The 12,570-nt window shown below is 38.0% G+C and overlaps 2 protein-coding genes across 2 annotated transcripts in view; both read left to right on the forward strand.

Annotated features, from left to right (window-relative positions):
* The window catches only part of kmt2a (lysine (K)-specific methyltransferase 2A), a 40,243-nt gene extending 34,786 nt beyond the window's left edge, over positions 1-5,457 (forward strand). The window contains exons 31-35 of the mRNA XM_067450709.1: positions 27-201; positions 352-459; positions 552-635; positions 730-859; positions 962-5,457. Coding sequence (XP_067306810.1) covers positions 27-201; positions 352-459; positions 552-635; positions 730-859; positions 962-1,237 — 773 coding nt within the window. The 3' untranslated portion in view covers positions 1,238-5,457. The remainder of the gene's footprint in view (positions 1-26; positions 202-351; positions 460-551; positions 636-729; positions 860-961) is intronic.
* Positions 5,458-7,030: 1,573 nt separating this feature from the next.
* On the forward strand, positions 7,031-11,956 carry c1qtnf5 (C1q and TNF related 5). Its single transcript, XM_067451760.1, has 3 exons — positions 7,031-7,165; positions 9,014-9,247; positions 9,996-11,956. The coding sequence occupies exons 2-3, from the start codon at positions 9,022-9,024 to the stop codon at positions 10,514-10,516; spliced, it is 747 nt and encodes a 248-aa protein (XP_067307861.1). The 5' UTR covers positions 7,031-7,165; positions 9,014-9,021; the 3' UTR covers positions 10,517-11,956.
* Positions 11,957-12,570: the final 614 nt, after the last annotated feature.

Raw genomic sequence — 12,570 nt, forward strand, 5'->3', positions numbered from 1 at the left:
TATTTCAAGTCACTTTTCTTTTTCAGGGGTGAATGGGTTGAAGATGCTGGGCGTTGTTCACGATGCTGTAGTATTTTTACTGGAGCAGTTGTATGGAGCTAGGCATTGCCGAAACTACAGGTTCCGCTTCCATAAACCTGAGCAGCCAGATGATCCTCCTGTCAACCCTCATGGATCTGCCCGTGCTGAGGTGTACCACAGGTATTTATCATGGCCAAGGGTAGTCTGTTTAATTTCGATCCCTGAGAATCTTAAGCCTTTCCACAAGAGAAAAGGGTATTGGGTTATTCTGTAAGGGACTGTTGTGTGTAATCTTTCTGAATTTCATCTGCTTGAATTCATAATTTTCAGGCGATCAGTTCTGGACATGTTTAATTTCCTGGCTTCCAAACACCGTCAGCCTCCTGTATACAACCCCCAGGAGGAAGATGAGGAGGAGATGCAGCAGAAGTCTGTACGGTGAGTCACCTTACTGACTCTTAGTTTACTGTTCTAACCTCTTTTCAGTTATGAATTAAATTAAAGCATCACAAAACCTTTTGTTTTCACAGACGGGCCACCAGCATGGACTTGCCACTGCCTACGAGGTTCAGGCACTTAAAGAAAGCATCCAGGGAAGCTGTGGGTGTCTACAGGTATGTATACTTTTTATTTAAACCAAAAATGGTTGGATTGAAAACAAGCATGCATCTTTGTTGCATACCATCTTATCCTATGTTTTGTTCACAGATCAGCCATACACGGCAGAGGTCTATTCTGCAGGAAGAACATTGATGCTGGAGAGATGGTAATTGAGTATTCTGGCAATGTCATTCGCTCTGCCCTCACTGACAACCGGGAGAAGTACTATGATGGCAAGGTAAAAATCTAATGCTAGGTCATCTGTTATTGTAATGGACTTAAATCAACCGCACCAATGTTCCTAATGGATTTGTGTTGTTTTTTTGTTGCGTTTACTCAGGGCATTGGCTGCTACATGTTTCGTATCGATGACTACGAGGTGGTGGATGCCACCATGCACGGCAATGCAGCCCGTTTCATTAACCACTCCTGCGAGCCCAACTGCTACTCCCGCGTGGTCAATGTTGACGGTCAGAAGCACATTGTCATTTTTGCCATGCGCAAAATCTATAGAGGCGAGGAGCTCACATACGATTACAAGTTCCCCATCGAAGAACCAGGCAATAAGCTGCCTTGCAACTGCAGGGCAAAGAAGTGTCGCAAGTTCCTCAATTGAAAGTGAACTCACAAGCTAATACCGTCTGTGAAATGCTATCAAGAGTATATAATGCCAGGGAAGAGACATTTTTAAATGTTTTTTTTTTTTTTACTGAAGCAGGCTCAGGTTATCAGAAGGTTAATGGTATTGTGCCTCTTAAGTTGTTTGATATTTTGAAAAGACAATTGAGCGGAGTCGCAATGGCGAAGATTGCCCTTTTGTCCCCTTTATTAATGCTCAATTTAAGAGATTAGTGCCCCCCTTATTCTTAACTTTTGTATATGATGTTTTATTTTACCATTTAGTTTTTTCAAAGAAGGATATTGTGAACTGTTTTAAATTTGTAAGTAGAGTCTGGTCTGCCCTTACTTATTGAGTGTGACAAATTACTGAAAAAATGCCACATCGTTCCATTCTACACCAAAGTGCAATTTTGGAAGGGAAAGATTTAATGTTTTTAGATTGACGATACATAATCCTTTTTTTAGCCTGACCTGTTTAGACATCTATCCCTTTTTGAATGTACATTGAAGCCTTCAGAGCATCCATAGTCATCCTTGCCAAGATGGGCCTGATTCCCTGTATAAAAGACACTGTAAATATGATCTCAGAGGAGAGATGATGAGGAGGGGAAACACTAGGGGGAGCAGTGGTCCATGGAATAATAGTCGTTGGAAAGACAAGATTGTAAATGTTCTTTTTGTCAATGTTTAAAAGAATAAGATGCTTTGTGATAAGAAGAGTAGGCCAGCAAAGAGCTTGGGAGCTATAGGGGCTGGCTGGGTTGAGATCCTGGTGGACTGACAGCCAATGGACCAGAGCAATTTCTGAGGTCTGGGGGGGAGTGACATTCTTTTATTTACTTTACATTTTTTAAATAGTAATTCAGAGAGGAAGCTGATTAATCATAATGTATTGCAAAAAAGTATGTTCCACGGCATCTTATGAAACCTTGAAGGATTGAATTGGTTTTAGCTCAGAGTCCAAATGCTATTACCAGTTTATTTATTGACTCTCACCAATTGGGAGTTTTTCCCCCTGTCCCTAGGCCCATAGGTGTGTCTGAAATTGAGATCGTTTTTTTTTGTGGCAATTTAAAACTTGACTATTTTTGTTCTGTCTTGTCGCTGACAGAAATATCATTCGTTGAATATGTGAATATGTATATTTTTCTATACAAATGACAAAAAAAGCACTCATTGGTAAATAGCACTTAACAATGGTATTTATATTTTTAATAAAACATTGTATTTATTTTGTCAACATTTTTGTAGGAAATAATAGATTTACAACACTAATGCTTTGTCCAGACATTTTTATAGTGGTGTCTTCTAAGACATTTTTTTTGTTGGATTCAATTTTTTTGTAGCCCAATTCGTTTCTTTCTATTCCAAAGACTGAAGCAGTTACTGTTCCCACAGAGTGCGGTCCACCAGAGGCTCTCATTGTGAACCCAAGTCGAGCACGAACATTTCAAATATCATTTCAAATACGAGTTTAGGTTTAGTGAGCTTTTCAAAGTGCAGATCGGTTTGACTCCTTTCGTAGTGCCAGCCTTAAAATTACATGTAAGAACAGCCCATCTTCCCCTAAAAGGCCCCTTTTTGCATTTTCTAAACTTGGAGAAAATGTCTAAAAATGCGTATAATCCTTCTAGCAACTGAAGTCCCAAAGTTTATTCCATATATTTTGTTATATCAAAATATTTTCTTAGCGATAGGTGTAATGCAAGGAATTGCCGCAGAGGCTATCCCATTTGAAACTACTTCTAAAGCACTATGATAGGGCGGAGGGCTCTTGTTTCCTCATGGTCTTGTGCACTGAAGATCAGTCTTCTTCCCAGTCTTCTTCAACACATGTTGCCTTGGCACTGCATGGACGCTCTAGCCAGCCATTCAGTAAATGCACATTATTTGCTCGTATCATCTCTTTCACTTTTAAATGTAGACACCACCAACACCTGTCCCCATCTGTGCCCTTTTCAGGGCTCACGTTTTGTTTGACCCCTATTTGAATAAGGCTGAAACAGATGTGGCTTTATTATTTTTGTGGATGTTCTGTGGATTGTTCTTCCATGGTTCTTCCGTCTTTCAGATAAAGAGTTTGGTGCCTTCTCTGTAAGTATTTCTGGTCGTTTTGCATGCATTTATGCAAGAACTTGATTGGATAGTCAGCTGAGTGTTGAGTCAAAGCTGTATTAACTAGGGCACAAACCGATTCCACTTCATATTTGACTCATTTCATTTATTTTTATGTAAGATTGCGATGCTTTTCAAAGGGATGCTGTAGCACGAATATGTGGGTATTGCAGAATGGCTTGGGATCTGCACATACTTCTAGACGAAGCTGCTTAGTGCAACTGTGGCTTCCTTAGTGAGCCTCTTTCAAGGCCAGTTCATTTGCCTCGTAACTTTAATTTTAAAAAAATATTTTTCCTCGGCCACTGTAGATCCCCCTCCAGCCCTCACATTACCTAGGCTGCAATAATTTTGACCTTTCCAGAATTTCATTTTTGACTATGGCACTGAAGATCAGAGTTCTGTACGTTGCCTCACATTGAGCAATTTGTTGGCTGCTGCCTCATATTTGTATACACGTTTGTATTGATCAGAATTTGTGGTTTAGCCATCTCTTTCAGGGATTCTTGGGGGTCTCTCCCAAATTTCCTCTCGCCCTGGCACCCCTGTGGAACAGGGACGTGCTGAACTCTGCAGCTAGGCCGTTGTTGAATGTATTCTAGAATTTTTGTTTAATCTTTCTTTTTACTATTATATTATTATTTTATTTTCCAACGTGAAAGACTGGGAAGATACGGGACAGCTTTTTATTTCATATAATAGGCGGACTATACAGCAATGGCAATCTTTGCAGGGTTCTACAGAAACTATTGCTCAGTCTAATGAAATAAGATTTTTATTTTATTAATCTATTTTTTTTGTAATGCAGTTACCAATCCTAAGGGCTTTGTAATAGACTCCTGCACAGACATCAATACAACTTCAGATGCTCCATATACTGGTGTAACAGTGATCGGTCAGTGTTTCAGAAGCGGACACGCTCTGTCGTTTTCCTGGACTTTACTCTTCCACACCACACAAGTGGTACCACACCTTCTCCTGTAATTATAATCAACAGTATATATGTATACACAATATACATGGATATATATAAACTAAACGTGTATGAATAGTAACTTGTATTTCAATATCTACACAATATACGGAATGGACAGACAAACTTAGTTACAGTAGCAAACAGCAGCTTCATAATGGTTAATTGCATTGTTCAGTGTATAATCTGTAATGGTTTTGTGTTACAGATAAACTTTAGAGTAACTAATGTGCATCATTTTAATATCAAAATCAAGTACCAGTTTTCCTGTGCCTGTGTATGTTCCCTCAATGGAGCATTGCAGTTTTTCTTTCTTTCTATTTTTTCTTTTAATTAGTTTGTTTGAACTTTTCTTTATTTGGAAAGGAGCGGTATTTATATTATGAAACAATTTAATGTAAAATGTGGTTGTAAACTTTTTAAGCATTGATATTTTGGTTGCTTTTGATGGTGTAGTTGGCTTTATTTTACTATGTACATTTTTAACAGTATGTGGACATTAGAAAAAAAATGTCCTTGCCTAAACCCAGCCATGTCACCTATACCTCCTCTCTCCTATTGGATCTTAAGTTGTACTTTTTCTTATGTGATGTAATGAGTAATGGTAACCATTCTATTTATTTATTTCTGCAAGCATCTTTAGATGCACACTGAGGTAAAGCTCCTTCTGAGAGCAGGTGACAGCACTCCCTGTTTTTGGAATTTTAAGTTGGTTCACTTTGTACAGAAATAAGTTGCGGACCATCGGAGGTACTTTAGAGAGTCAGAGAGGTCTTGAGGAGGAGAGATTTTAATTTGTTCCTCTTGAAAAATGCATTGTCTTACCCAACGCTTCCTTTCCCTTGTAGCTTCGAAATCATGTTGATGTTGATACTGACAGTTTTAAGGTTTTTCTTTCTTTTTTTTTTTTCTTTCCAAGTTGCCCCATCAGTGTTTTACAGAAAAATGAAGGAAAATTTGTTAATCTAAAATATTCAACCACAAACTACTTAAGAATGAATGTATAATGAGGAAAAAAATTGTACATAACAACTGTAAAAAGGAAAGTTTCTAATCATGTTTATTTTCTATGCACTTTTTTTATTTAAGTGATAGTTTAAATAATAAACATGTCTTGTTTACTCAGACTGGATATCTTGTTGTTTTCCATAATTGTTACTAGTTTTCTGGTCTTGCATCAAGACCCGTATTTTATATTGGACATTGAATGGCGACAACACTTTTGAAATAAGTTCTAAAAGGGTGTTTTTGCAACAGCGTCACATAAGAACCTTTTTGGGTTCCCCAAATAAACTTTCAGAGGACTGTTTTTCTTTCTTAGCGCAGAACAATTTAATATAACCTGAAGAACCTTTGTGCAACGGAAGGTTTCCATGCATGTTAAAGTTTCTTCATGGAATTATAGATGTCAATAATGTTTAAAAAGTGACATGACATGTAGCCAAGTATGGTGTCCCATGCTCAGAATGTGTGTGCATCTGTGAACACGCGCACACACCCAGAGGAGCGGGGAACCATTCTTCTGTAGCACCCGAGGAAGGATTGGGGGTTCGGTGCCTTGCTCAAGGTGTCAGTAATGCATAATTCCAGAATGAATGTGCGGTTATGGCTGTTTTTAGCAACTGCAGTTCTGCATATTCCATTTGAAGGATCCCCAAAGAGCTGCTGAAGTTTATTTTTGAACACTGATCATTTCAATATGATCCAAACGGATTGTTTAGCAAATTGCTGTCAAACTGTCATAATAAAATACGGGTCTTGCAAAAAGGAAGAATGTTTCAAGAAATAAAAAGTTAGAACACGGGTTGCCTTGGTTTTACATGGTAAGATTACTTTAAAAAAAACAATGTGCAATTTACTTTAAAGCGTTAGAGACTAAATTTTTTATGATTTAAGACTTTTAAAATGTGGCACTTTATTGAAACCATTCACACCAAGAGATCAAGAAAAAGGTGTCTACTCCATCCAGCTGTTTATAATATAAAGTGCATGGCCCTATGGAACCTTACAGACAACAAGGAGCCACTAGCAGTCTCCCGGAAGTAGTTTGAGCCATTAGACCTTTAATGAGAATTACAAGGCTGTATAAGTGTTCTAGAGAGTCCTGAATACCCCTAATGGGGAAGTTTTGCCCTGTAAATAAAGCTACCAAAGTAACTAGAACCATGTGTATGAACTGCCACCCACATCACCAAGATCTCCCAGCCTTCATTCATGTCTGCAGATTTTCACTGCTCATTTAGAGAACTAACCACATATTTTCAATTGCACCAAGCATGTTTTTTTTCTCTTGATGTGGCGAGTATGAATGCAGAGGATTTGTTTACATAAAATGGCCGTGTCACATGATCATTGACATTTTTTTGAACACATGCTTTTTGTTCTTAAAGCAAGAATAATTCAACCTCCAACTTGACCACAGGGCTGTAATCCTTGCATGGTTTATTTCTCGCAAATTCGCCACAATAAACTGGCATCCTTCCTTTGTAAACTCCACACTAATTAAATACTCAAGGGTCTCGCCAGACTGTTCACTGGCGCCCAAGACCCCATCTTTAAGGCTCTGCTGTATCAGATATTGTTTATGCTTATAAAGTTGGACAAGCTACAAACATTTCTTCTCCGTCCCTTGGATGATCCCTCTTTCTCCCTCCCCATCTCCCAGCCTCTCTACTTCTAATTGGCTTCCAATAGCTTCCCATTTCCTCTGAAGGCTAGGAGTGCTCATTTTTTCCCAGACGCTTTGGACAGCAAAGAAAAGAGGAGTTTCACTGCTCGTTTCTCTTTCGCCTTCTCAAGACTGTCAAGCCAGTGGAGCTTCAAAAAACTTAAATGGTGAGTTGTTGGTTTTTTTGGTGAAATATGTTGTCATGAAGGGTCTGACTCTTTTCACTAATAATGTTTACCAGCAACTTTTTAGTTTTGCCTTTAAAGAAAAATTCTTAGGCTATAATTTAGACACTTTGACGCAGATATGGCTATTATTTCACTTTTACTACCAATAATGTTCTGTACTATGAAATAACTCTGCTGAGTCTTGAAATGGAAAGATTTTTCAGTCTCTTATGTAACTTTTGTTTTTGTCAAGATTGTTTATCACTGCTACTCATTCCTGATCTCAGTTTGGTCACTTTTTTCCAGTTATTGAGACATTAAAGATTCAGGTTAACGCAATTTATATTTCTCAAGCCAAATATTTGAAAACTGAGAGATGACCCTTTCTTCCTACTAATTTATGATTAATGCTGTTTGAGACCCATTTATAATGCAATGAAGTTTCAAGATAAGCACCTTATGAATCGGAGAAACTGGTTTTATAATTTAAAAATTATATGTTCAGTAAGTTATGACAACATATGTTTTTACATTGTTTTAACTCATCAAAATAAGTTAAGAAAGGCTAAACTTTTTTTTATTAGTTATTCAAGATGTAACTCATTTTTTAAAGTCAGTTTAACATAATTTAAGTTGAAATGACTTTAACATCCAAGTCGACTGTACTGTAAAAGTTCACAATTTGCCTTTTTTTACAGTGTAGTTTAAACGTTGCAATGATATTCTAGGAATGTACCCCAATGTTTGTGTCGATACAAGGCTGCAATAATAACAAAACGTGACGCATATGAAAGCGAGTGATGCTTTGTTTGGAAATCTGACCATCCAGTTGACATTGGAATGACGGTATTTGTTCTGTGCACTTTGGCAGTCGTTACTCTTACGTCCTAACATGGCTTACGGATTGAGCTGCTCAAAGCGTTTAGAACCACGATACATAAACAGTCCCGAGAGATAACTTTCCAGATGTACTAGGACAGATGTTTCTGAGACCAGTCCTTTAACTGATTCTGCATAATTTTCGAAGAATGCTTTGGTGGTCTGGTTGTATTTCTCAATGTGAATCATCAGCAGTTTCTCAACTTTCATAAGGAACAGCTGTTTGACAGACTTGAACAGAAACCTGCTGATTTACGCAAAGACACAATCTTGGAAATGCTTGGATCCAGACAGGATTACGAGAGCTGACAAGCCCATGAATACTTCCTGCTGTAGTGGCAGTGCGTTTGCAGCCTTATTATATTGACTTGGTTCAGGACCTCATCAATGAGAGATAATAAGAATTTATTATAGTAATTAGCATATTCACCAGCTAATTACAAACATCAGTTTGTAACCCCTCGGTACTGTAGATGGAAATCAGCTGACAAAATAACTGGAGAGAGTTATTAAAGGGAAAGCTCACCCAAAAATTCTGTAAGAATATCCCGGCCACTCTTTTCAATATCACTGGAAGTGGATGAGGCTGTCAGACTTTCAATTCAAAATATATAACACACAGACCACATGGATAACTTTTTCTTACAATTATGATGCTATATAGGCTATATACAAATATGATGCTATAAGTTATGAATTGATGGGCTTTATTTCTAAATCTTCATCTGCTTTTACACTTACACAGTTGAGCTTGTACTTTAGTAATTATTACGTACTATAAAATTTCCCTTGGCATGCTCACCCATTTGACCAAGAGGTGAGATAATGCAACTCTGAGTCGTACTAAGCTGCTTTTCACATTATGTGCAGACTTCATACCATTTTTAGTCTCAGTGATGCTAAAATCATCTTGAAACAAGATTATGAGGCTACATTTTTTCCCCTTCCATTTTGTTCTCTTCTCCACAGACTGAGCGATGACATCTCTGCAGACATGGCCTCTTTCATTGCTGCTTGTTATTGCAGTACATTGTTCTAACTCGCTGGAAGACAATAAGATCCCCAGTTTGTGCACAGGAAGCCCAGGTATCCCAGGATCCCCTGGGTTGCATGGCAGCCCCGGTCAGCCCGGCAGGGATGGACGAGACGGCCGTGATGCTCAACCAGGAGAGAAAGGGGAAAGAGGGGAGAGAGGAGAACCAGGTACAAAAATACCAACCTCAATGGTTTTTCTCACCTTCTCCTCCCATGTGCTGCAGTTATGACATTTTTGTAGGCCAAAACCGAAGGTTAGCATCACCCTGGTTCCCTCTACAAAAACCCAAGATTTATGCAGAAAATTAGCTCTGTGACAAACAAAATGTCTAAGAATCATAAACTTTTGTTGATCATGATAATCTTCACAATTGAATAAATTTATGAATTTTATAGCCTAAATATAATTGTCAGAGGTAAAAGCTAAACGTTGGCCATTAACTACATTATAGCTGCATGAATTCTTTATTTAAAAAACAATTTCCTTGAAATTTTGATTTAAAATTGTTTGAAAGACCATGATTTTAAACAGAATGAGGCTGTTAAAGCGGACTAATAAATAAATGAGTTATCCTGTTCTCCGTGATGTCATTAATGTCCCCTGCAACCCCTGTATTCCCATTCAGCCACTTGTTAGCAACCACCTTTTTCAAGACAAGTAAAAGCTTTCAAAAAACTTTTACTTGTCTTGAATTACTGATGTATTTATGATGTACAATAAAACATGAAAATGTGTTTTAACCACAGATCTTATTTAAGGCATTTAACCAAAAGCCTTTAAAAAAAAAAAAAAAAAAAAACTTAAAAAATGCAAACTTGTTTCCTGGTTTTGGCCTACAAAAATACCTGCATATACCTACAGCACTCTGTTGAATGTCAATCGTAAAACATGAAAATCCCATGATGCTTATGGCAGGTCAGTCGGGCTTGAGGGGCCTCACGGGAGACAGAGGGGATCCAGGCGAAAAAGGCGAGAGAGGAACCCCGGGCGAGTGTGCGGTGGCCCCCAAATCTGCTTTTAGCGCCAAACTGTCTGAAGCTCGCACTACTCCATTGGCGGTAGGCGATGCGGTTCGCTTCGACAAAGTTATTTTGAACGAGCAGGGTGATTACAATCCAGAGACGGGAAGATTCACATGTAGAGTGCCGGGTGTTTACTACTTCGCCGTTCATGCCACAGTCTACCGCTCCAGCTTGCAGTTTGACCTCATAAAGAACGCACACACCGTGGCCTCCTACTTTCAGATCTTCGGGAACTGGTCCAAACCTGCCTCGCTGTCTGGAGGAACACTAGTGCACTTGATTCCAGGAGATCAGGTGTGGGTGCAGATGGCCCTGGGAGAGTACACTGGCTTTTACTCCAGCCCAAAGACAGACAGCACTTTCACTGGTTTCCTAGTGTACTCAGACTGGAAAAACTCTGCTGTTTTTGCATAGATTTAAAGCACACTGCACCTAACTTTCTGTTTGTCTCATGCAGGTTTCATGCATTGGAAAAGCAGTCATGGATAAGACAAAGGCCTTTAATTGGCCTTCATTTGTAATCATTTCAATAGAATCAGATATGATCATCACTTCACAGATTCAGTTATAATTACATCTAGTCATACAGATTAAAAAGACTGGAGAGTTGCCTTGAAAAGAATGAAAGTCATAAATTAAACTTTACTTCTTTATATGGAATACAAATTTTAAAAAAAGAAGAACCTTCTGCTGTTTTCTCACAAAATGTTTATTCTGGTGGCAGTCTATATTTTGTGAAAAAGCACAATAAATACTTTCCAACACTTCTCTGGAATATGACTTCAATAAAATATGACACCTATAATTACCTAATTTGTCATTAAATGTTACAAGGAAAAGCAATTTCTACTGCTGGGAAATGGAGGACTGTGGTTTCATATTTCAGGGTGAATTTAAAGCAATAGTGCACTTTTAATGGGAAATACTGTATTTATTCACTCATGTTATTCTAAGCCTGCTTTGTTTCTTTTGTGAAACACAATTGGAGAGTTTTTGAAGAATGTACAGGTCACCCCTTTCATTTTACTTTTAATGAATGGGTACTGGAGGACATTAAATAAAAGGATGAAAAGTCTCTGTATTACTTTTGAATCATATCACAAGACTAAATCACATGATTCACTGAAATTATCTGGGCCAAAGAATTTGTTGAAACTCCAGTCTTCATTCTTGTGAAATACCCCATTATCTTTTATAGAGTCATATAATTGTATTCTATATCTAGAGTTTGAGCATATTACACTGTAGGTGTAGACACATTTACCTTTGTATCGTGACATTTCACAGGCGAAGTGCAGTCTTCGCATTAGGAAATGCACAATAATCAAAATATGGGGACACTTTTTTTTGATGAGGGGCCTGTGCCCTAGGATTTAGGTGTGTTAACTTTAAACACACAAATTCACTGTGTTGACCAATAAAAAGCTGATTAGGTTGGAAGTAACCTTCGAGTAAAGGTGCGATAACATTTACTGTTGTTTTGGCATATATTCACAGGCTATATATTTGCTTCTTTCTATCTGTTTCTCTCTATCCCTTTCTCCTGCTTTTCTTGCTGTTTTTGTTTTAAGGCAAGTAGTTCCAATTTTCCCTAGGCTGCTGGCAGAGACTTGCACAGAATGTTTTTGCAGTAACATTGAGAAGAATGAGAGGTACATTTGTATCCTCCCTTTGTGCAGTTCATTTCCATGAGGTCATGGCCTGCCCCTTCACAGCTGTTAACCGAGTGCTTCAACCAGACAGAAGCAAGCTTAGAAGTCTGAATCCAACTCCTAAATACTTTAATTATTATCATTCACAACATATTTATAGCATATATTTATGCCATGTTATTTACACAAACTACTACCATGTCCAAAACCCAGATCAATTACTAAACTGTAGTCAAGTTATAAACTACAGTTCTTTTTTTTCGTTTTTTTAAATAACAATTTTGAAATAATCTAGGTCTATTACGTCTGTTTACGCATATCAGCTGGGGGCGTCGTTTTATTGTCCTTAGCGTCCTTACGCTGCCTCTCTTAAACGTTTTTTTTTTTTTTTGCTAATGTCACCGTTGACAGTTTTATGTTTCGTAATATTTTTTTTAGTATTTTACTTTACATGTCTATTTGGCTTCTCGGAGGACTCGCGTCTGGATCAAAAGTTACATTTCCATTCATTCATTTTTAAGTTGTGTACTTTGCTCTAATAACAGCAGGGGGCGTCCATTTATCATCATAGCCACGCTGATCTACTAATTGCATACAAAAACAAGAATTAGCCAAGATGGTCTAGCTCAGAAGTTATAGTAGCAAAAAATATTTTTGGTTTCACAAGTTACGTTCCATTAACTCCAGTTTTAGACAAATCCTTGTGGAATTGCATAGTGTTTCATGAATTATAGGCGGAATGGAAGTCCCCTGTGCAGTGTCTCTGTGTGGGTGTGAGGAACTGCTGTTTTTCCCTGTTCTCATCCTCAAAGACAG

This window comes from Pseudorasbora parva, chromosome 8 (genome assembly GCF_024679245.1).
Source record: "Pseudorasbora parva isolate DD20220531a chromosome 8, ASM2467924v1, whole genome shotgun sequence".
NCBI lineage: Eukaryota > Metazoa > Chordata > Actinopteri > Cypriniformes > Gobionidae > Pseudorasbora > Pseudorasbora parva.